The 26,608-nt window shown below is 41.4% G+C and overlaps 2 protein-coding genes across 3 annotated transcripts in view; both read right to left on the reverse strand.

The window, feature by feature from the left end:
• LOC149443883 (cell adhesion molecule CEACAM15-like) overlaps positions 1 to 13,399 on the reverse strand; it is a 33,291-nt gene extending 19,892 nt beyond the window's left edge. For both annotated transcript variants that reach the window (XM_089655210.1, XM_089655209.1), the window contains exons 1-2: positions 13,167 to 13,399; positions 3,523 to 3,870 (exon numbers count right to left, since the gene is read on the reverse strand). In XM_089655210.1, coding sequence (XP_089511336.1) covers positions 3,523 to 3,870; positions 13,167 to 13,230 — 412 coding nt within the window. In that variant the 5' untranslated portion in view covers positions 13,231 to 13,399. The remainder of the gene's footprint in view (positions 1 to 3,522; positions 3,871 to 13,166) is intronic.
• A 1,892-nt stretch (positions 13,400 to 15,291) lies between these two features.
• The window catches only part of LOC149443884 (cell adhesion molecule CEACAM1-like), a 28,577-nt gene continuing 17,260 nt past the window's right edge, over positions 15,292 to 26,608 (reverse strand). The window contains exons 5-6 of the mRNA XM_089655215.1: positions 23,348 to 23,409; positions 15,292 to 15,564 (exon numbers count right to left, since the gene is read on the reverse strand). Of these exons, the coding sequence (XP_089511341.1) occupies positions 15,556 to 15,564; positions 23,348 to 23,409 (71 nt within the window). The 3' untranslated portion in view covers positions 15,292 to 15,555. The remainder of the gene's footprint in view (positions 15,565 to 23,347; positions 23,410 to 26,608) is intronic.

Here is a 26,608-nt window from a genome sequence, read left to right on the forward strand (position 1 = left end):
GGATTATCTCCTAGATTGTAAGCTCGAAAGAGCAGGGCCCTCGAACCCCTCATGTTTTGCATTGTATTGTATTGTTATTGTTCTGTCCCCCATTGTAATGTACAGCACTGAGCGAACTATTGGCGCTTTATAAATACTGTATAATAATAATAATAATACTTACCTTGATGGAGTCTATATGAATCAGCCATCTGATGAATGAATATTTTTTGGATTGATCGGTGTTGTAATGAATCTTCCACATCTATTGAGATTTGATTGAAATGCTGATTAAACACCCGCATCTGGTGAGTTAGCACTTTGATGGGGTGTTGAGCACAAAGGAATTCACGATTGTGGCGAATATATATTTTTTAAAGAAAGTTATATATGGACTACAATTTATTATGGACTTATAATTTTTGATAGGTATAGATTAATCAGAGTGACTTGCGAGCCACAGGTGTGATAATTACTAGAGGATCGCAAACATGAAACACATAACTACAACTGTGTTGGAAATTTCTACAAATATATGTTGCGCTCCTAAATACTTCTCAATAAATAATAATTAAATTTTATTGAGAAGTATTTAGGAGCGCAACATATATTTGTAGTTATAATTTTTGATGTCTCACAATTTTGGCACATATTAATTAATTTTTTTTGGTGGCAGTTTTTATTTTATTTTATTTATATATAATTTAAGGGCATATATAGTTTTGAGAGCACTGTTTATAGTATTTCCATTTATTTATATACTCTTTTATTTGTTTAAAATAGCAGCTCTCTTCACATATTTGAAGATTAGGAATTTGATTCTTATTATATCACGTCAGTTTGGTGCGGTGATGTATCTATCAATTTGTCAATGTATTTGATATATTGATATTAATTTATTCTAGCCTATATACAAAGATTAGTTCTATTGGTCAGATTACTGGAATTATATGCAATGGTTGTGTGAATGCTAATACATTCACACAGCTATTTTTTTTTTTTATAAATAGACCTTTAAGAGTTATATGCAACTATGCTACTATGTATTTCCCATCAATTTTGTGAAATTCCTATAAAATATATTTAGACTATGAAGGTGGTTTACTAAAACGGGTGAGTGCAAAATCTGGCGCAGCTGTGCATAGTAACCAAGCAGCTTCTAACCCCTGACGACGTCTTTCTGATGACGAAACGCGTTGGGTGGAGCCTCGGCATGTGACATCACCGTGTTCTGGAGGGACGGCGGCCATGTTTTTGGTTTGAAACAATTTCAGTTCAATGCTGGTTATTTGAAATTCTTGATGTATGTGGATCTTGTAATAAATATGCCAAAACTTTAATTAATTACTGCACCATGAGTTGCTTTTGTTCTTTTGTTTGATTGTCAGATGGGAGTTTCTTCAAGTTTTGGAGGTTTTTAAAACAGAGGAACCATCCTATATCTGGAATTTCTACTGACGATTACCTGCCATACTGGTTCTTTATTACACTGTGCTTATTGACAAATATATGTAAAAATATATGTTAATATGACTTTTTTATATGTTAAAAAAAACTGAAGAATATATGTAATAAAATCTACTTTTAAAAATATATTTTTAAAAAATATATTCTTCAGTTTTTTTTAACATATACAAAAGTCATTTTAACATATATTTGTAAATGCATTCCAAAAATGTAGATTTGTATATTTAAAGACATACACTATATTTGAAAATGTATTTTTTAAAATATTTTTCATATATTTTGTAGTAAAAACGCATTTTAACATACAGTATATATATACTGATGCCAATGATGGGGGACTATTCATCCCACAGACACCAATAATGGGGCATTATTCCTCCAACTGACACCAATGATGTAGCACTATTCATCCCACTGATGCCAATGATGGGGCACTATACCTCCCATTGACAACAATGATGGGGCACTATTCCTCACACTGATACCAATGATGGGGCACTATTCCTCACACTGATGCCAAGGATGGGGCACTATACCTCCCATTGACACCAATGATGGGGCACTATAATCCCATTGACACCAACAATGGGGCACTATGCCTTTCCACTGACACCAATGATGGGGCATTATTCCTCCCACTGACGCCAATGATGGGGCACTATACCTCCAACTGACACCAACAATGGGGCACTATTCCTCCTCCTAGTACCAAAGATGGGACACTATTCCTTCCCTTAATACCAAAGATGGGGCACTATTCCTCCCACTGACACCAATGATGGGGCACTATTCCTCCCACTGACACCAATGATGGGGCACTCTTCCTCCCACTGACACCAATGATGGGGCACCATTCCTCCCACTGATTCCAATGATAGGGCACTATTCCTCCTCCTAATACTAAAGATGGGACACTATTCCTTCCCTTAATACCAAAGATGGGGCACTATTCCTCCCACTGACACCAATGATGTGGCACTATTCCTCCCACTGACACCAATGATGGGGCACTATTCCTCCCACTGACAGCAATGATGGGGCACCATTCCTCCCACTGATTCCAATGATAGGGCACTATTCCTCCCATTGACACCAATGATAGGGCACTATTCCTCCCACTGATTCCAATAATGGGGCACTATTCCTCCCACTAATACCAATGATGGGGCACTATTCCTCCCACTGATACCAATGATGGGGCACTATTCCTCCCACTGATTCCAATAATGGGGCACTATTCCTCCCACTAATACCAATGATGGGGCACTATTCCTCCCACTGATACCAATGATGGGGCACTATTCCTCCCACTGATACCAATGATGGGGCACTATTCCTCCCACTGATACCAATGATGGGGCACTATTCCTCCCACTGATACCAATGATGGGGCACCATTCCTCCCACTGATTCCAATGATAGGGCACTATTCCTCCTCCTAATACTAAAGATGGGACACTATTCTTTCCCTTAATACCAAAGATGGGGCACTATTCCTCCCACTGACACCAATGATGTGGCACTATTCCTCCCACTGACACCAATGATGGGGCACTATTCCTCCCACTGACAGCAATGATGGGGCACCATTCCTCCCACTGATTCCAATGATAGGGCACTATTCCTCCCATCGACACCAATGATAGGGCACTATTCCTCCCACTGATTCCAATAATGGGGCACTATTTCTCCCACTAATACCAATGATGGGGCACTATTCCTCCCACTGATACCAATGATGGGGCACTATTCCTCCCACTGATACCAATGATGGGGCACTATTCCTCCCACTGATACCAATGATGGGGCACTATTCCTCCCACTGATACCAATGATGGGGCACTATTCCTCCCATTGACACCAGTGATGAGGCACTATGCCTCCCATTGACACCGAAATTGGAGAACTATTCCTCCCCTATTACCAAAGATGGGACACTGTTTACTGGCATTGACAGCAAGACATTTTTCTACACCCACTGACCACAGTCCGGCCCCCCTAAAGATTGAAGGACAATAAACTGGCTCTTTGTTTAATGAGTTTGGAGACCCCTGCTGTGGATGAATTAGTACTCACCATACACTCTCAGGAAAATTGACTTTTGTTCTGCCTTCTCTGTCTGTATCTTGACTATGTAATGACCGCCATCTTGGACACTGAGATCTGTTATGGCCAAAGAACCATTGGAAAAAGCTTGGGCCCGTTTAAAATATTTATCTCCCACAGCTATAGGGGAATTATCATTAGGGAAGTAGGTGAGGATTTGATTTTCTTTACTCGTGTCTGATCCTTTAAACCAAAGGAAAGTCCGTATCCTGCCGGTAATGCCAGTAACACTTAAAGTGACGGAACTTTGGATCACTGGATACTGCGGGATCAGCTGAATGTTGATTGCAGAGACTATGGTCATCCATGCACTGAGGACTGAAGATAGAACATGTGAAAAAAGAATTCAGAACTAATCTTGCAATTGATATAGTTTATAACAAAATAGATCATCACTTAACTGATACAGTTCAAAAAAAGGCAGATTATTGCCATTTTTGGGGTCCATTGACACCTCAAAGTGTGTGTTGAGTGCAGGTTAATGCAATTGCGTTGCCATGAGTTGTCATGTTGTATTGCGTTTTAACATGTGCTGGAAGAAGAAAAGGGTAGAGGAGCCAAACTTGTGTTGGCCTTCTGTTCTGCCTGTGTGTTGATGCGCACGGTGCTAATTTGTGTTAACCAAGTACTGCATGGAAAGCAAGCAGGACTTGCTCTACTTTTCAGATCTGCATCGGGTCAAACACAATCCAACAACAGTGTACAAAACAGCCGCTATGCAATTGTGATATGGAGAAAGTGCAGAGAAGGGCAACCAAACTGATAAGAGGCATGGAGGAGATCAGCTATGATCACCATGTGTAATACATAAGGGGGGATATGATCTCCATGTGTAATACATAAGGGGGGGATATGATCACCATGTATAATACATAAGGGGGGATATGATCTCCATGTATAATACATAAGGGGGGATATGATCTCCATGTATAATACATAAGGGGGGATATGATCTCCATGTGTAATACATAAGGGGGGGATATGATCACCATATATAATACATAAGGGGGGATATGATCTCCATGTATAATACATAAGGGGGATATGATCTCCATGTATAATACATAAGGGGGGATATGATCTCCATGTATAATACATAAGGGGGGATATGATCTCCATGTATAATACATAATGGGGGATATGATCTCCATGTATAATACATAAGGGGGATATGATCTCCATGTATAATAAATAATGGGGGATATGATCTCCATGTATAATACATAAGGGGGTATGATCTCCATGTATAATACACAAGGGGGATATGATCACCATGTATAGTACATAAGGGGGGATTTGATCTCCATGTATAATACATAATGGGGGATATGATCACCATGTATAATACATAAGGGGGATATGATCTCCATGTATAATACATAAGGGGGGATATGATCAACATGTATAATACATAAGGGGGGATATGATCACCATGTATAATACATAAGGGGGATATGATCTCCATGTATAATACACAAGGGGTATATGATCACCATGTATAATACATAAGGGGGGATATGATCTCCATGTATAATACATAAGGGGGGGATATGATCTCCATGTATAATACATAAGGGGGATATGATCTCCATGTATAATACATAAGGGGGGATATGACCTCCATGTATAATACATAAAGGGGGGTATGATCTCCATGTATAATACATAAGGGGGGATATGATCTCCATGTATAATACATAAGGGGGGATATGATCTCCATGTATAATACATAAGGGGGGATATGATCTCCATGTATAATACATAAGGGGGGATATGATCCCCATGTATAATACATAAGGGGGATATGATCTCCATGTATAATACATAAGGGGGGGATATGATCACCATGTATAATACATAAGGGGGGATATGATCTCCATGTATAATACATAAGGGGGGATATGATCTCCATGTATAATACATAAGGGGGATATGATCACCATGTATAATACATAAGGGGGGGTATGATCACCATGTATAACAGATAAGGGGGGATATGATCTCCATGTATAATACATAAAGGGGATATGATCTCCATGTATAATACATAAGAAGGGATATGATCTCCATGTATAATACATAAGAGGGGATATGATCACCATGTATAATACATAAGGGGGGATATGATCACCATGTATAATACATAAGGGGGGATATGATCACCATGTATAATAGATAAGGGGGGATATGATCTCCATGTATAATACATAAAGGGGATATGATCTCCATGTATAATACATAAGGGGGATATGATCTCCATGTATAATACATAAGGGGGGGATATGATCTCTGTATATAATACATAAGGGGGATATGATCTCTGTGTATAATACAAAAGGGGGGGATATGATCTCCATGTATGATACATAAGGGGGGATATGATCTCCATGTATAATACATAAGGGGGGATATGATCTCCATGTATAATACATAAGGGGGGGATATGATCTCCATGTATGATACATAAGGGGGGATATGATCTCCATGTATAATACATAAGGGGGGATATGATCACCATGTATAATACATAAGGGAGGGATATGATCTCCATGTATAATACATAAGGGGGGATATGATCACCATGTATAATACATAAGGGGGAAACGATCTCCATGTATAATACATAAGGGGGGGATATGATCACCATGTATAATACATAAGGGGGAAATGATCTCCATGTATAATACATAAGGGGGGGAAATGATCTCCATGTATAATACATAAGGGGGGAAATGATCTCCATGTATAATACATAAGGGGGGGATATGATCTCCATGTATAATACATAAGGGGGGATATGATCTACATGTATAATACATAAGGGGGGATATGATCTCCATGTATAATACATAAGGGGGGATATGATCACCATGTATAATACATAAGGGGGGGATATGATCTCCATGTATAATACATAAGGGGGGATATGATCTCCATGTATAATACATAAGGGGGGATATGATCTCCATGTATAATACATAAGGGGGATATGGTCACCATGTATAATACATAAGGGGGGGATATGATCTCCATGTATAATACATAAGGGGGGATATGATCTCCATGTATAATACATAAGGGAGGATATGATCTCCATGTATAATACATAAGGGGGGATATGATCTCCATGTATAACACATAAGGGGGATATGATTTCCATGTATAATACATAAGGGGGGATATGATCTCCATGTATAATACATAAGGGGGGATATGATCTCCATGTATAATACATAAGGAGGGATATGATCTCCATGTATAATACATAAGGGGGATATGATCTCCATGTATAACACATAAGGGGGGATATGATCTCCATGTATAATACAAAAGGGGGGATATGATCTCCATGTATAATACATAAGGGGGGGATATGATCTCCATGTATAATACATAAGGGGGATATGATCTCCATGTATAATACATAAGGGGGGATATGATCTCCATGTATAATACATAGGGGGGGATATGATCTCCATGTATAATACATAAGGGGGGGATATGATCAGTATGTATAAATACATCAGTGGTTCATATAGTTTGGTAAGACCGGACCTCATCTAAAATGGCTAGCGTGCCACTTCCGGTTGGCGTCTGACGTCACTTACTGACACGTTTCAGCATTATGGCTTTGTCAAAGGATCCTTTGACAAAGTCATAACGATGAAACGCGTCAGTAAGTGACGTCAGATGCCAACCAGAAGTTGCGCGGCAGCCATTTTAGATGAGGTAGGGCTACATGTTTTGAACCAACGCTGCTGTATATCTTAACTATGTAATCGCTTTTTCATCTACTATATCAGATGGTTTCGATATATTACACGATGGTGCCTATTCTGTCTTTGATTCATGTTTTGGCGTTGTGATAGAACAACAAGAGCGATATTGGTTGGAGAGTGGTCTGCCTGCTGAAAGTTGTGTTTTCTCTACAGTTTGGTACGGTGCATGGACTGGAAGGTGGTGGATTTCTCTATTGTCTCACTCAATTGGTGGTTACTGGTTTGATATTACGAGAGCACAGAGTGGGACGATATGAAATTTGTTGAAAATACTACACTATATGCAATTTATATTTTTGGAGGGACGATTACTCATGAGGAGAAATTTTGGAGAAAGATCCCACGTGTTGGAAATACATTTGAGCAAGTTATGCATACCCAGAGGGTAAGAGTAGGAATTACAGACATTGCATGTGAGATGACACTTGGTGGAGTTTTTGTATGTTTTGAGTACTTTTATGTGAGTGTATTTTAGTTTGGCTATAACTGTGTGACATAGGTAATGCGCTATGTGTGGTCTATTTAATTTTTTTTGAGGGTTAAAGAGGAAGAGGAGGACATCACTTTATTGAGAATATAATGAGTTTTGAAGAATGATGAAGTCACTTGAGGATACATATTGAGGATGTTGATTGGATTCTGATGAATAATTTGATTTCATTATGGACTTCCTGGGGAGGAAGGGACTACTTGGCGATCAGGGGTTGGGCATTACACATTGTATTTTGGAGTTTGTTGGTGTTTATTTGTATACTCTTACCAGATCTGGTGGACCATAAAGTTATAAATGGTCAAATTCACTTAAGGCTCCTTTTAGATGGGGTGGACCCGTCAGTGGTTCCGCCTGCTCAGCTGGGATATCTCTGCTGATCCCCACTGAGCAGGCGAATGACAGGTCCATGTCCACTTGGCTGCTTCAGAGCAGACACAGACACAGTCCACTATCTTCTCCAGGATGGTCAGATGGAAAGGGACCACCTGTCCATTTCCACCCAACTGTCATCTGATCCAATCCACCAGAAGTATGGGGAATGGATTCCCATCCATCTGTTTTTGACATACAGGATTGGATCAGATGCCGGCAGGTGTCAGAGGACACTTGCCTGCTGACACCCGATGGTCCATAGAGGTCTATTGATGGTCAGATCGGGTGTCAGTTTTTCAGGTGGACTTGATCGGACCATCAGTATGAAAGGGGCCTAAGTGGTTTGCTCCTCCAATCACTCCCAGCATAGGATCAGACACCACAAGTCCGCTTGCCGAGATTGGCACCAGAGAAAAAAAACACATACCTCCATTGTGCAGTACATTTAAAAATAATGCCTTTTATTTGATCCAAAAGTTTCCATAAGAATTATCGAGGTTAAAATCATGCAGCTTCACCACATATATACAGCATTTAGAGTAAACTAATTAGCAGGCTGATAGCTTACGAAAAAATGCAGACTCTGATAGGCACACATGCGTGATGACGTCATGTACAGGCCATGCCCTACATGTTTCATCAGGGGATAGGCATTGCTCTACTTTTGTCCAGCTCAAACCAGCATAAATCAATGCACAATGACAGTGTGAATGGTCCCCATTCACATATCTAATTTTTCACAGGTCCTTGTGTTGGCATGTGTTAAACAAAATGTGCTCAAACACAATATTCCCAACATACAAGTTTCTGAAAAATGGCTGGCAATGTTAGTGGGTGCTACAGCGACCACTGGCTGGGAACCAAAGATGTTCAGAGCACAAAATATAACACCAGCAAGCCAAGGATCCCCAGAATGGGTGTAAGTTTTATTCAGTGATCACATCTTAGTTACAGAACCTATGTTTTGGATCCTCCTAGGACCTGGTGGCTGTCAAAAATTTCAAACAATGCCTACATCTGATTGGCTGCATCTGATTGGCTGCATCTGATTGACTGCAGTCACTGCTCAGCCAAACAATTTCTAGCAGGCCCATACATTGCTGGAATTTCAAACGAAGCCAGCAGGAAGCCGTAGACATTCAAGCAATGTAAGGCTACTCAATGTTTTTTGCTGTTGAAAATGATGAAAGTTGGTTAAAGTGTAAAGCATTAAAGGTAAAAATGGCAGTTGCTAAGTGATGATCTAAAGTGTTTGTAATCCTCAGACATGAAAGATGAACAAAGTATTTCCCTCTTTAGTGTGTACTTGTCTCAATCCAGAGCACCAAGGGGTTGATTTACTAAAACTGGAGAGTGCAACATATTGTGTAGTTCTACATAGTAACCAATCAGCTTCTAGTTTTTTTTTTTTCTCAACGCTTAACTGAACAAATTGAAGTTAGAAGCTAATTGGCTACCATGCACTCTCCAGTTTTAGCAAATCAACCCCTAGGTGTCATTTCTGTCTGTTGCTTTGTTCCTCTGCTATCATTATAAATCACTTCTGGCAATTTTCCTGACACTAAGAGAAAAAGGTGACGGGGGAGGGAGCTTCAGCATACAGCATGTGATTGACAGCTTCAGCTCTGTTTCTGTGTGCTATATAAAGAGGGGGGGGGGGGCATGTTTGGGGAGTTAAAAAAAAAGCCCCAAAAACACCTCTTCCCATTGAAATCAATCAAAAACGCCTGAAAAACGCCTCAAATATGCCTTAAAAACAAAGAAGCGTTTTTGGTGCAGTTTTCAAGTCACGTGTCCTTTAAAAAACACTCAGAAAGTGCGGCAAAAGTAAAAACGCCTATATGTTTTTGCGGTATATCAGTGCGAAAGTAGCCTTAGTGCTACTACATTTTGCCATTAGGCTGCTTTTTTAGGCTGTTTTTCAAGGATTTTTGGGTTTAAAAAAGCGCCTGGAAAGCTCAAGAAATCTGCTTCCCTATGTATGTGAATATATATCTACGTATGTTTTCACACTGAGGCGTTATGTTTGCGGTGCGGTGTAAAAACTCCTGCTTGCAGCATCTTTGGGGCATGTTTGGGAAGTTAAAAGAAACGCCCCAAAAACACCTCTTCCCATTGAAATCAATGAAAAAGGCCTGAAAAACACCTCGAATATGCCTTAAAAACGCCTCTGAGGAGCGTTTTTGGTGCAGTTTTTAAGTCCTTTAAAAACCGCTCAGAAACTGCGGTAAAAGGGCAGTAAAAACACCTATGCGTTTTTGCGGCGGATCAGTGTGAAAGTAGCCTTAGTGCTACTACATTTTGCCATTAGTGCTACTACATTTTGCCATTAGGCTGCTTTCACATTGACGAGTTTTTCAAGCGTTTTTGCGTTAATAAAAGTGCCAGAAAAGCTCAAGAAATTTGCTTCCCTATGTAAGTGAATGTATATCTACGTATGTTTTCACACTGAGGCATTGTGTTTGTGCTGTGGTTTAAAAACTCCTGCTTGCAGCATCTTTGGGGCATGTCTGGGGAGTTAAAAAAAAATGCCCCAAAAACGCCACTTCCCATTGAAATCAATAGAAAACGCCTGAAAAACGCCCCAAAAATGCCTTAAAAACACCTCTGAGAAGCGTTTTTGGTGCAGATTTTAACCTCCCTGCTGGTATTCCCGAGTGTAGCTCGGGGTAAAGTTTCAGTACCAAGAGCGGTAACCCCGAGCTACACTCGGGCTTACCATGCAGCGTTGCATAGGGAGTCCCTGCAGCACTTACCTTGTCCTTCGCTCCCGCGATGTGTCCCCTGCAGCGTCCGCGGCCATCTCCTCTGGCTGATGCCGGCATCCGGCTCTTGTGTTCCGGTCCCTGTGACGTCGGGATGTACGGGCGCTGCCGCCGGCGGCGGGAAATTTGAAAATTTTAAAGAAATTTCATTTTTTTCAAAACGATTTTACATAGTAAAACATTGCTGCTTCAACCCATTTCACATACATTTTGTCCCGAGTGCTTTGTCCTGCGCCCTGCCTGCATTTTTACTGTTCTTTCTGCCTGGAAACTGAGAAACGTCCATGGCGTCCAAAAAGCGTCCCTTTAGGTCAAAAGCGGTTTTAGACCGGCTAGAGAACAGCGATAGTAAATCAGAACCACTTGCAGAATTGAGTGATAATGATTCGTGGGGGAAATTCGTCATCAGACACTGAAAACGATTTTGCGACTTTGCTCAGTGATGTGCGAATTTGCCTCTGTATTTCAAATTTCAGTGTTGTTGGTTTGATTATATTATTGAATTAAATTTGTTATTATTATATTATTATTTTTTATGATTATTAATTAAATTATAATTTATGATTTCGTGTTTCACGTTTTATCATACCCGGGATGTTTACTAGACTCTTGTTCGGACAGATTTCAGTGAGTTATTCCTAAAAATTACAGCCTACAATAAAAAACTACATATTTCCATGCAAAAAAATGGTACCGCTTTCAGCACCAAAAATCGGAAATAATCATACCGCCAGGGAGGTTAAGTCACATGTCCTTTAAAAAAAAACGCTCGGCAAAAGCACAGTAAAAACTCAGTAGAAACACCTATGCGTTTTTGCGGCGGATCAGAGTGAAAGTAGCCTTAGTGCGACTACATTTTGCCATTTGTGCCACAGTAGTTGCCATTTTTCCATTAGTGCTACTATATTTTGCCATTTGAAACGTTTTGCCATTTGCTGAAGAACAGCAATGACCAGGGGCGGACTGATCATTCAAGCACTCGGGCACTGCCCGAGGGCCCGGGGTCAGTAGGGGGGCCCCATGAGATGCCCCTGGTACCTTTCATTGGCTTTTTCATAGGCTTTTTTGGGTGTGGGCGAGGACACAGGGGCCCCATGATCCCCTATTGCCCGGGGGCCCCATGAGTTGTCAGTCCGCCCCTGGCAATGACTACTAATAATAAGCAAAATCATAACTACAGTAGTTACCTTTTAACAAAGTTTCTTACATTAATAAACAAAAAGTTGGACACTGCTCTGTAGATTAAAAGGTGAATTCTGATTGGCAGCTGCACACAACGAGAAATGTTCGGACATTTGATAATGGAGGTCCGTTGTTCTCTATATATAAGAAGAAGGGCAGCACAGTGGCTAAATGGTTAACACTTCCACCTGGCAGTTCTAGGGTCATTGGTTCAAATCCCAACCACAGCACCACCTGCCTGGAGTTTGCATGTTCTCCCTGTGCCTGCGTGGGTTTTCTCTGGGTACTCCAGTTTCCTCCCACAGTCCAAAGACATGCTGGTAGGTAATTGGCTCCTGTCTAAATTGGCCCTAGTAAGTGTATGTATGAATTAAGGACCTTAGACTGAACCAGGGGCGGACTGACAACTCATGGGGCCCCTGGGCAATAGGGGATCATGGGGCCCCTGTGTCCTTGCCCAAACTCAAAAACGCCTATGAAAAAGGTACCAGGGGCATCTCATGGGGCCCCCTACTGACCCTGGGCCCTCAGGCAGTGCCTGAGTTTCCAAATGCTCAGTCCGCCCCTGGACTGAACGCCCCTTGAGGGTTAGGGACTGATGTGAATGTACAATATATATGTAAAGTGCTGTGTAAATTGATGGCGCTATATAAGTACCTGAAATAAATAAATCATAAAAGAACACAAAAAGTGAAAGAATATCCATGGTCCATGTTAGCCACGTGAACACTGGAAAGTTTTGTTTTCTTTGGGATGCATTTGTTTATGGAAGACTTTTGTTTTCTTGTGTTCATTATGTTTCCTATGTTCAACATTCATTATGTATATTCGTCAGTCTGGGTGGATTCGAAAAATGTTCCAGTTTTTCTGGATGATTGCTGTATATTTGATATATCACTGAATTGGATGGATTCTAGGGACTGATGTGAATGTACAATATATATATATACATGTAAATTGATGGCGCTATATAAATAATAAATGATATACAATGCTGTGAGTGTAAAGTATCCCCGATATTACCTGTTATTGTAGACCCGCTCATGGCTCTGTCTTCTGCCGCTGTTGTCTTCCTTCTGTATGACATCTGTGGTTGGCCTTCCTTCGCAGGATACACTGCCCAGTGGTGATAACAGCGGAAAACTTCCTGATGACGGACAGGATCCCAGAGCCTCCGACTCCTATTTCTGGAAAGGAAATCTTACTGGCTGACTTGTTACATTCAGCAAATTTACCATTAATGAGGAAATGACTTACAAGTGGCTGTACTCAAGGCGGCTGTGGACTGAAAGGAAAACGACTTCCAGCCCAGTTCACATCAGACAATGAAGCAATAAATTGAACCTCCAGTTTATTTTTGTAATGTTAGCATTGACGCCTAGTTCACATATCCGCGATTTTTTTGCGCTTTGCAGGAACACAGTGCATGCCATTTCACATTATTTCCTATGGATCACATTTACATCTGTGCGGTTTTTGCAGGCGCGTTTTTTAGAAAGGGTCAGGGACTTCTTTTCCCACTGCGGTTTGCTTTTTTTTGGACAATAGACTTCAACCATATCTAAAACGCTAGTGCTCCATATTTGCTCCAAATATATATATGTATATATATATATATATATATATATATATATATATATATTTATTTATTTTTTTAATACATTGAATATGGCCAAAATTGTAGTATTTCAAATATATAATATATTTGGGAAGAATATTTTTAAAATATTTTTTTCTTCCATGTGGGTACAAGTGCTTTTAACCACTATTCCTAGGAACATTGCTATTCCTTTATATTGGCTTTTGAAATTTACAGATGCAGCAATTTAGAAATTGTATAGAAGGTTTAGCACTGTAAAGCACTTTTTGATAGATAACTAATGCATTTTATATGCAACTCTATAGATCAGACCAAATGAGGGACAAATGAGGAGGAAGGAGGGAGAGTCCCTTCAAAATCAGGGCCATTTGGAAGCTATGGCCCAAGGGCTTGTTGTATCTGTAAGATTAGATGTCTAGAACACCCCCCCCCTTTTATCAGATGTCAAAAGCCCCCCCCCCATGCACCATGAGTAGTCAAGAGTCCCCCAACCTACTTTACATCACAGTGCACCCCTGTTAGGAGGAAGGCTGGAGTCAGCTGCTTGAGTCTGCTAAATGTTAAGACCGGGGAGTCGGAGACAAGGGGGTGCTGCTTCAGCCCAAAGAGGAGCACTCTGTTGCTGATAGCTGCATCCAGGTCTTATCCAGGTCTTACATCACCAAGTGCAATGCCTAGCATCGGATGCCGTGGTGTAAAGCATGCCACCACTGGACTCTAGAGCAGTGGAGATGTGTTCTCTGGAGTGACCAATCACGTTTCTCTGTCTGGCAATCCGATGACTGTGTCCAGATTTGGTGGTTGCCAGGAGAACGGTATTTGCCTGACTGCAATGTGCCAAGTGTAAAGTTTGGTGGAGGGGGGATTATGGTGTGGGGTTGTTTTTCAGGGGTTAGGCTTGGCTCCCTAGTTCCAGTGAAGGGAACTCTTAAGGCATCAGCATACCAAGACATTTTGGACAATTTCATGCTCCCAACTGTGTGGGAAGAGTTTGGGGATGGCTCCTTCCTGTTCCAACATGACTGCGCACCAGTGCACAAAGCAAGGTCCATAAAGACATGGAGGAGCCAGTTTGGGGTGGAGGAACTTGACTGGCCTGCACAGAGTCCTGACCTCAACCCCATAGAACACCTTTTTGATGAATTAGAGCAGAGACTGCAAGCTAGGCCTCCTCCCCCGACATCAGTGCCTGACCTCACAAATGCTCTTCTGGAGGAATGGTCAACCTTCCCATAGACACCCTCCTAAACCTTGTGGACGGCCTTCCCAGAAGAGTTGAAGCTGTTATAGCTGTAAAGGGCGGGGCCAACTCAATATTGAACCCTACGGACTAAGACTGAGATGCTAGTTCAGGTGCGTGTAAAGGCAGGCCGACCAATACGGTTGGCAATATAGTGCATCTATCTCATTTTAACCTACTAACAGGTACACAACTATCAGTTGCAGGCTGATGATAAGTTTGGTGAACGTAGAGGACTTGCAGATCACAAGGAACAAGGAAACACTCAAAGGGAAGCTTTGCCAATTCACATAATTGGAGGAAAAAAATGAAAGGGATGGATATTTTATTGTTAATTACATTGGTCAAGCATGAAAATTAAACGAAACAAAATTTCCAGTGTGGACATCTCAAATGTAAAGTGTTCAGGGGGCCACTTCCAGAGTTTATTCAATATTCCTGATAAGCCAAAGTAATATCTGGATTACAATATAGAAAAGTTTTGTTCATTCTTCTGCATTATTATTTAACATGATATCTTCCTTTTCAGAATATAACATTTGTTATTCATCCTTGGATAGATTGTTTTTTGTTTAGAAAATCTGCAACAAAACAAACATATTCAACATTAGTAAAAGGGAATTATAGAAAAGGTACACACTTTTATAATACAATTTTATTTTGTGCAGCATGCAAAAACATAGTGACTTGAGTGAGGGGGGGTGGTAGTGGAAGGCTCTCCCGGGTGGGGGGCCGGGGCAGGGGTGGACTGACAACTCATGGGGCCCCCGGGCAATAGGGGATCATGGGGCACCTGTGTCCTTGCCCAAACTCAAAAAAGCCTGTGAAAAAGGTACCAGGGGCATCTCATGGGGCCCCCTACCAGGAGCGGACTGACAACTCATGGGGCCCCCGGGCAATAGAGGATCATGGGGCCCCTGTGTCCTTGCCCAAACTCAAAAAAGCCTATGAAAAAGGTACCAGGGGCATCTCATGGGGCCCCCTACTGACCCCGGGCCCTCGGTCAGTGCCCGAGTTTCCAAATGGTCAGTCCGCCCCTGAGCCGGGGTGTTGTTGGTTCAGGCTCCATGCACACGGAGCATTTTAATAACTCTGGTAATGTTAGCTGTGTAAAGTCACGTTTAAAAGGTGAGTTTTTCAGCATTTTTTAGCGTTTTTGCATTAGTGCTTGGCGGTGTTTTGCCGCATTTTTTGCGTTTGCGGTTTTTAGCATTTTTTTGGGGTCAAAAAAACACAAAAAACGCCATTTTGAAGCAATTTACCGTTTTTTGCTTTTTGTTTTTCAGCAGCAGAGCATTTTTACAGCTAAAAAAACTCATCTAGAAACAGGTGCAATGCTTTGGCCAATCACAGGGCATGATGACATTACAAGGAGCGGGGTGATCCCGCCCCCTTGTGATGTCATCACCATATTTAAGAACTGTTATCGCGGCACAGCTGTCAAACCGTGGGAGCCAGCGTCCAGGGGCCGGAGTGGATTGTTTTTACTTTTTTGGGTCAGTGGTGGTGGCGGGCATCGTGATTGACGTTGGATCTACTTCGGGGGACTTTTTTTATTTATAATTTTAATGAAGGACTTGTCAAAGACTGTCTCCTGTCTTTTCTTACACTACATTTTTTTTGTGGATAAGTAGCGGTGCCATGTATCCCATACTCATTCACATGGGGGGATGTGGGATCTGGGGGCCTGCAGACCCTCACAACCACCGACCAGGGTTGTGGGGTTGTTGTTCCCATCCACATGGGGACAAGGTGCTTGGGGGGGAGCACTCCCGCCCCAAAACCCCCCTCCGCATGTTGAGGGCATGGTTCAGGAGGGAATGGTGTTCGGAAAAGGGTCTGGTATGGATTTTGGGGGGTAGGACCCCCATATCATTTTTTTTTTATTTCGGCATAGGGGTTCCCCTCAAAACCCATACCACACCTGAAGGGCTTGGTAGGAATGGGGGGGGGGGGGGGGGCACGCCATTGTTTTTTTAAATTGTCAGACTATGCCAACAATTCTTTTTGACGTTCAGCTGCTAGGCTACATTCACACCTCAACGTTTTGTGGTGCAAAGCTCGACGCTCCAAAACGCTCAGGGGGAAAAAAATCAATATTACTCTGTAGAGATGGTTCACATCTCCACTCCAAGTCCCCTGAAGCAGAACGCCTGAAGCTCAAAAATGTTTTAGAGCTGCTTTTGTAGCTCAATTTGGACAGATGTGCATATTTTTGGAGCGTTTATATTCCCATAGAAAAGAATAGAAACGCGTGATTGATGCGTTTGTGCGCATATTTGCTCACGTTTTGTGCGATTTTCTGCTTAAATGAAAATGTAAAATCAAAAATAATAATAGTATATGAATAAATAAATGTCAAATAAATACACATATAAATAAAAAATCACATATAAATAAATAATAAAAATGAATAAATTATTATTATTATTATACAGTATTTATAAAGCACCAATAGTTCGCTCAGCTCTGTACATTACAAAGGGGGACAGAACATGTGACAGAACAATACCAATACAATGCAAAACATGAGGGGATTGAGGGCCCTGCTCTTTCGAGCTTACAATCTAGGAGGGAGGGGATGGTGGTACAGGAGGAGATAGCTGTGGGGGATGGGGTGGTAGGAAGAGTGGAGGAGGTCGGTAAGTTAGCAGGGGGTGGGGTAGGCTTCCCTGAAGAGGTGGGTTTTCAGGGTGCGCCTAAAGGAGAGGAGAGTAGGTGATAATCTGATGGGTTGGGGCAGGGAGTTCCAGAGGATGGGTGACACCCTGGAGAAGTCCTGGAGGCGGGCATGGGAGGAGGAGACCAGGGAACGAGAGAGAAGGAGGTCTTGTGAGGAGCGGAGTGTGCGTGTTGGGCGGTATTTGGATATTAGGTCAGTGATGTAGTTCGGGGCAGTATGGTGGACAGCTTTGTACGTCAGCGTTAGGATTTTGAATTTGATCCGTTGCGCAATCGGAAGCCAGTGGAGGGATTGGCAGAGGGGGGGGGCGGAAACGGAGCGGTTGGAAAGGTGAATGAGTCTGGCATCCGTATTCAGGATCGACTGAAGCAGGGATAGCCAGCGGCGAGGCAGGCCAGTGAGGAGGGAGTTGCAGTAGTCGAGTCGTGATATGATGAGGGAGTGGATGAGCTGTTTAATAATAATAATTAACTCCTAACCTTAAAAAAAAAAAAATACACTACTATTAATAACAATAATAATAATAATTTGTTATATTTTTTAAGGGTTAGGGGTTAATTATTTATTTATTAATACCTAGTATTTATTTATGATTTTTTTTTTACTTGTCTATTTATTTTACATGTATTGATTCATTTTATTATTATTATTATTATTATTATTATTATTACTACTACCGTAGCAAAAAAATCAATAAATAATGAGAAAATAAGGAAAATACTATAAATAAATAATAAATAAATAATAAGAAAATAATAAATGAAATAGTAATCCCAACCAAAACCCAATCCTAACCCTAATCTAACCTTAACTAACCCCTTACCCTAACAAAAAAATAAATAAACAATAATAATAACTGAATAATAATATTAATAATAATAATATCAAAAAAAGCTGATGGAAAAATAATAAAAAAAGAAAAACCTAGCAACAAATGATTTAACAGATGATATTTTTCTCTATTGGCAAATAAAAAACTCCAAAGTTCAAAAAATGCCTAAAAAACGCTGTATGAAAACACGCAAAAACGCTGCGCTCAGATGTGAATGGAGCCTTAGTGGGGAACCCCGCTGACAGCTGAAACATGAATAAATGCGGTAAAATACTGCTCAGTAAATTGTCCTTGACTGAAGTTTGCGGTCGAACTTTTAGTAGGTTTGAATGTTCGACCGCAAGCCAAACAGGGGGGAGTTCATCTCATCACTAATGTGGACCTTAAAAAAAGTTTTAAAGGGTTAGTTCACTTTTACCAAAGAACTGCCTATTCAGGCAAGTGTTGCCTGTAGATAGAAAAAAAAACTGTGCAGCTTTGACTAGAGGTTAATGCCATTGCTATAGGTGTAGGCCATTTAGGTACCTCCTGTAGCCTGACTGAAAACTCCCAGAGATGACATCATCCCATCCTGCCTTGTTGCTAGGCTGTTGCTAAGACGCTCCCAGCCATTGCTGTTTACCCCAACCAAGACAGGAGCGAGCTTTTAAACCCCCGCACATGTGTGGTCCTCTATCTGCTCCATTGTAGCATCGCTGAGCTCCCCTGTGACAGGGGACAGAGAGCATATGTGAAGGGGTTTGAATGGGCTGGGAGTGACTTAATAAACCGCAGACATTATATGAAATAATAATTATTAAGTATATATACACTCACTGGTCGCTTTATTAGGTACACCTATTCAATTGCTCAGCAACACACACTGATAATCAGCCAATCACATGGCAGCAACTCAGTGAATTTAGGCATCTAGATGTGGTGAAGACAACTTGCTGAATTTCAAACCAAGTATCAGAATGGGGAAGAAAGGGGATTTAAGTGACTTTGAACGTGGCATGGTTGTTGGTGGTAGACGGGCTGGTCGGAGTATTTCAAAAACTGCTAATCTACTGGGATTTTCACACACAACCATCTCTGGGGTTTACAGAGAATGGTCCGAAAAAAAGAAAATATCCAGTGAGTGACAGTTGTGTGGACGAAAATGCCTTGTTGATGTCAGAGGTCAGAGGAGAATGGACAGACTGGTACGAGATGATAGAAAGGCAACAGTCAGAATCTTTAACATGTAATTATAGACCTGTTAGTTTAACTTCTATATTTGGGAAGATACTGGAGAGCTTAATAAAAGACCACATAGATGAGTTCTTGCTGGAAAAATATATTTTAAGCAACAGACAGCATGGATTCATGAAAGACAGCAGTTGTCAAACAAATCTGATTTCTATTTATGAGGAGGTGTGCAAAACCTTGATCAGAGGGGTGGCAGTGGATGTGGTATACTTGGACAGAGGGGTGGAGGTGGATGTGGTATACTTGGACAGAGGGGTGGCGGTGGACGTGGTATACTTGGACAGAGGGGTGGTGGTGGATGTGGTATACTTGGGCAGAGGGGTGGCAGTGGATGTGGTATACTTGGACAGAGGGGTGGAGGTGGATGTGGTATACTTGGACAGAGGGGTGGCGGTGGACGTGGTATACTTGGACAGAGGGGTGGTGGTGGATGTGGTATACTTGGGCAGAGGGGTGGAGGTGGATGTGGTATACTTGGACAGAGGGGTGGCGGTGGACGTGGTATACTTGGACAGAGGGGTGGTGGTGGACGTGCTATACTTGGACAGAGGGGTGGCTTTGGATGTGGTATACGTGGACAGAGGGGTGGTTGTGGACATGGTATACTTGGACAGAGGGGTGGTGGTGGACGTGCTATACTTGGACAGAGGGGTGGCTTTGGATGTGGTATACGTGGATAGAGGGGTGGTGAGGAAGTGAGCAAAACCTTGGACAGAGGGGCGGCAGTGGACGTGGTATACTTGGACAGAGGGGTGGCGGTGGACATGGTATACTTGGACAGAGGGGTGGCGGTAGACGTGGTATGCTTGGACAGAGGGGTGGTGGTGGATGTGGTATACTTGGACAGAGGGGTGGCGGTGAGCGTGGTATACTTGGACAGAGGGGTGGCGGTGGACGTGGTATACTTGGACAGAGGGGTGGCGGTGGACGTGGTATACTTGGACAGAGGGGTGGCAGTGGACGTGGTATACTTGGATTTTGCAAAAGCGTTTTACACAGTTCCCCACACACAGCTAATGTGTAAGGTAAAGTCTACAGGCTGGAAAAATCTGTATGTAAATGGATAGAAAACTGGCTAAAAGATCGTATTCAGAGAGTAGTGGTTAATGATTCATACTGAATGGTCTAGGGGTGTCAGTGGTGTACCCCAAGGCTCAGTGTTGGGACCCTTACTTTTAAATATATTTATAAACCATATAGGGTCTGGGATTATAAATCCCATTTCAGTCTTTGCAGATGACACCAAGCTGTGCTGGGGAATAACGTCCTTACAGGATGTCTCCAACTGACAAGCCGACCTCAATGCTCTGTGTAATTGGGCAACTATGTGGCAAATGAGGTTTATTGTTGATAAATGTAAGGTTCTGCACTCGGGGGCTAAGAATATGCATGCATCATACATACTAGGGGGGGTACAACTGAGGGGTCAATGGTGGAGAAGGATCTGGGAGTTCTGGTAGATCACAAGCTTAATAATGGCAGCAATGCCAAGCTTCGGCTTTTAAAGCGAGCAAAATCCTCTCTTGTATTAGGAGAGGTATAGACTCCAGAGAGAGAGATATCATTTCCCCCGGTACAAATCATTAGTAATACCTCATCTGGAATATGCAGTTCAGTTTTGGGCACCAATTCACAAAAAGAACATTGGGGGACTGGAGAAAGTACAGAGAAGGGCAACCAAACTGATAAGAGGCATGGAGGAGCTCAGATATGAGGAAAGATTAGAGGAACTGAATGTATTCTCTCTTGAGAAGAGGAGATTAAGGGGGGATATGATCTCCATGTATAATACATAAGGGGGGATATGATCTCCATGTATAATACATAAGGGGGGATATGATCTCCATGTATAATACATAAGGGGGATATGATCTCCATGTGTAATACATAAGGGGGGATATGATCACCGTGTATAATACATAAGGGGGGATATGATCACCGTGTATAATACATAAGGGGGGATATGATCTCCATGTATAATACATAAGGGGGGATATGATCTCCATGTATAATACATAAGGGGGATATGACCTCCATGTATAATACATAAGGGGGGGATATGATCTCCATGTATAATACATAAGGGGGGTATGATCACCATGTATAATACATAAGGGGGGGTATGATCTCCATGTATAATACATAAGGGGGATATGATCTCCATGTATAATACATAAGGGGGGGATATGATCTCCATGTCTAATACATAAGGGGGGATATGATCCCCATGTATAATGCATAAGGGGGATATGATCACCATGTATAATACATAAGGGGGGGATATGATCTCCATGTCTAATACATAAGGGGGGATATGATCCCCATGTATAATGCATAAGGGGGATATGATCACCATGTATAATACATAAGGGGGGATATGATCTCCATGTATAATACATAAGGGGGGGGGGATATGATCTCCATGTATAATACATAAGGGGGGATATGATCTCCATGTATAATACATAAGGGGGGATATGATCTCCATGTATAATACATAAGGGGGGATATGATCTCCATGTATAATACATAAGGGGGATATGATCACCATGTATAATACATAGGGGGGGGATATGATCTCTATGTATAATACATAAGGGGGGGTATGATCTCCATGTATAATACATAAGGGGGGATATGATCTCCATGTATAATACATAAGGGAGATATGATCTCCATGTATAATACATAAGGGGGGATATGATCACCATGTATAATACATAAGGGGGGATATGATCTCCATGTATAATACATAAGGGGGGATATGATCTCCATGTATAATACATAAGGGGGGGATATGATCTCCATGTATAAATACATCAGAGGTTCATATAGTGAACTCGGTGTAGAGTTATTCCCCCTGAGGTCATCACAGAGGACAAGGGGGCACGCTTTACGTCTGGAGGAAAATAAATTTAATCTCCAAATATTGAAAGGTTTCTTCACAGTAAGAGCTGTGAAAATGTGGAATAGACTCCCTCAAGAGTTGGTTCTGGCCAGCTCAGTGGATTGCTGTAGGAAAGTCCTGGATTCTTTCTTAGATACACAGAATATAACTGGATACTAACATTTATATGTAAAGTTGATTCAAGGAATATCTGATTGCCTCTCAGGGGATCAGGAAGGAATTTTTTTCCCCTGCAGGAGCAAATTGGATCATGCTTTGCTGGTTGTTTTTGCCTTCCTCTGGATCAACTGTGGGTGTAGGATTATAACTTTTTTTTTTTTTAATAGTTGAACTGGATGGACTTTTGTCTTTTTTTCAGCCAAACTAACTATGTAACAGTAACTCATGTCAATATGGACCAAAATATCTGAGGAATGTTTCCAACACCTTGCCTCGAAGAGTGAAGGCAGCTGTGAAGGCAAAAGGGGGTCCAACCTGGTACTAGCAAGGAGGACCTAATAAAGGGTCGGTGAATGTATGTGATGCAGGTGACTCTTCCTTTTTGAGGCGATTTATTGTTTCTTGACTGTATAAAATGATAAATAAGGTTAGCAACTTTGTTAGAAAATGTATCAAACGCACATATATGGAATATACAGAAATGAGTTCTTCTAAAAGTGAAGTAAACCTACGACTTCAACTATTGCTACCAACAAGAATTGAGTTGCTTACCATACTTGTATAAAGCGCCTCCCCTGGGACTTCTTTGCAGGTTTCATGTTCCTTCCCTTGCTCTGAAATTAATCAGACATGTATTTATTTGTCAGTTACTTAAAGAACCAATCAATATCTTCTGGAACCACAATATTTCAGCCTTTGGGACTTGTATACTATTATTGGTGAGTTAATAAAGTGATATTAAAGTGTTACTAAACCCACAACAGTAAAATCAGTCTGTATATGCAGTAAAGCATGCTGGTTATACTCACTGTGGAACCAAAGGGGTTAATCCTCCACATTGTGTAAAAAGGATGTTTGATCCTTTATTCTCTGATCCTCCCCTTCTTCTACTGTCCCCAATCCATCTGCTAATAGGACAGAGCCTTGGGGGCAAGCTGTACAAGCTCAGTATAGTGTGTATTGCTATAGAGGATTTTTTTTATGTATATGATCACCACAGGGCCAATCAAATCAGTGCTGTCCAGACAGAGGGTCAGGGGTTATGCAGCCTTATAGGACAAACAGGGAAGAATGAAAACTATGTACTGCTGTTTCTCGACCTCCTGCTGGCACACCCCCATGCACAGCTCATCACAGTGTATTTCTGTCTCTGCGTTTTACATAGGACACTGTCTATGCTCTGCTCAAGCTGCTGCTGCCACATCCCTCTATCCTCACAAGGAGTCTCCACCCCCACCTCTCTAAGACCCTTATGCAGAGAACAGAAGTCATTTGATTATCTATAAGGAAAAAAATAATACAAAAAATATATATACTGTATAGTATATATACACTGTACAGTGCTCAGCATAAATGAGTGAGTACACCCCTTTCGAAAAGTAAGATTTTAATCAATATCTCAATGAACACAAGAACAATTTCCAAAATTTTTACAAAACTGAGTTTTATAGAACATTTGTTTAGCTCATTACATGAAAGTAAGGTAAATAATATAACTTAGGTTACAAAATCTTCAGTTTTACTCCAAATTAGTTGATGCAAAAATGAATACACCCCCCAACAGAAATTACTACATCTAGAATTTTGTAAGACCTCCATGATTTGTAAGAACAGCACCAAGTCTTCTAGGCATGGAATGAACAAGTTGGCGACATATTGCAAAATCGATCTGTTTCCATTGTGCAAGAGTGACCTCTGTTAGATCCTGGATGCTGGATGGAGAGTGATGCTCAACTTGTCTCTTCAGAATTCCCCATAGGTGTTGGATTGGGTTCAGATCAGGAGACATACTTGGCCACTGAATCACTGTCACCCTGTTCTTCTTCAGAAATACAGCAGTGGCCTTAGATATATGTTTTGGATCATTGTCAAGTTGGAAAAGTGCACGACGACCGAGGGCACAGAGTGATGGTAGCATCTTCTCTTTCAATATAGACCAGTACATCTGTGAATTCATGATGCCATCAATGAGATGCAGCTCCCCGACACCAGCAGCACTCATGCAGCCCCACAGAAGTACACTGTCACCACCATGTTTCACTGTAGACACCATGCATTTCTCTTTGTACTCCTCACCTTTGCATCGCCATACCATTTTGAAGCCATCAGTTACAAAAACATTTATCTTGGTCTCATCACTCCAGAGTACAGAGTCCCAATAGTCTTCTTATTTTTAAGCATGGGCCCTGGCAAACTCTAGGCGGGCTTTTTTGTGCATGGGCTTTAGGAAAGACTTCCTTCGTGGACAACACCCTCGCATGCCATTCCTCTGCAGTATACGCTGTATTGTGTCATGGGAAACAATTACCCCAGTTTGGCTTTTATCTTCTTTAGCTAACTGAAGTGAACTTGCATGGCGATTTTCTTCAACCCTTCTCATCAGAAGACGCTCTTGTCGAGGTGTTAACTTCCGTGGATGGCCTGGACGTCTCTGTGAGATGGCTTCAGTTCCATCTTTGTTAAATTTTTGTATCACTTTTGCTACAGTATTCGGACGGATAAGTAAAGCTTTGCTGATCTTCTTGTAGCCTTCACCTTTCTTGTGTAATGAATTTATTTTCTTTCTCAGGCCATGTGACATTTCTGTTCCATTTGGTGCCATTGCTGACAGCATGAAATGGGAGGGGTTTTCTTTGTTAAGTAACGCCCTTTTATAATCAACTGTCTGCTGGACACCTGTTTAATGAAAAATTAATCTCACCTGTAGTTGAATTCTTGTTAATTAGGATTTTGTTGTCTAAAATGTAGCTTTGCTTCTAAGACTTTCATTGGGGTGTATTCATTTTTGCAACATGGTCTTGAATGAATTTGTTAGAAAAAATACTTTTGTGTGTGCAAATTAACAAATCTTGTTTGCAATCAGTGGCCTGCATTTGTGGGAGTATTTTGTAGTATAGTGTCCCATAGAAAATGTTGATTCTGAAAGGAAAGTAAGGTTTTCTGATAAATTTGTTGGGGTGTACTAATTTATGCTGAGCACTGTGTATACATATCTATATATATATATATATACACACACACACACACACAGTGCCTTGAAGTGGAAATGATAAATGGTTTTCAAAACTTTTTTACAAATTAATAACCTGAAAAGTGTGGCATGCATTTGTATTCAGCCCCCCTGAGTCAATACTTTGCAGAACCACCTTTTGCTGCAATTACAGCTGTAAGTCTTTTTGGGTATGACTTTACCAGCTTGTATTCAGCCCCCTTTACTCTGATACCCCTAACTAAAATCTAGTGGAACCAATTGCCTTCAGAAGTCACCTAATTAGTAAATAGAGTCCATCTGTGTGTAATTTAATCTCAGTGTAAATACAGCTGTTCTGTGAAGCCCTCAGAGATCTGTTAGAGAACATTAGTGAACAAACAGAATCATAAAGGCCAAGGAACACACCAGACAGGTCAGGGATAAAGTTTTGGAGATGTTTAAAGCAGGGTTAGGATATAAAAAAAAAATCCCAAGCTTTTAACATCTCACAGAGCACTGTTCAATCCATCATCTGAAAATGGAAAGAGTATGGCACAACTGCAAACCTACCAAGACGTGGCCATCCACCTAAATTGACAGGCCGGGCAAGGAGAGCATTAAACAGAGAAGCAGCCAAGAGGCCCATGGGAACTCTGGAGGAGCTGCAGAGAATCTGCCCACAGGACTACTATTAGTTGTGCACTCCACAAATCTGGCCTTTATGGAAGAGTGGCAAGAAGAAAGCCATTGTTGAAAGAGAGCCATAAGTCCCATTTGCAGTTTGTGAAAAGAAGCCATGTGGGGGGCACAGAAAACATGTGGAAGGTGCTCTGGTCAGATGA

This window comes from Staurois parvus, unplaced genomic scaffold (assembly GCF_062004578.1).
Source record: "Staurois parvus isolate SC_StPar_1 unplaced genomic scaffold, SC_StPar_1.0 ptg000827l, whole genome shotgun sequence".
Classification (NCBI taxonomy): domain Eukaryota; kingdom Metazoa; phylum Chordata; class Amphibia; order Anura; family Ranidae; genus Staurois; species Staurois parvus.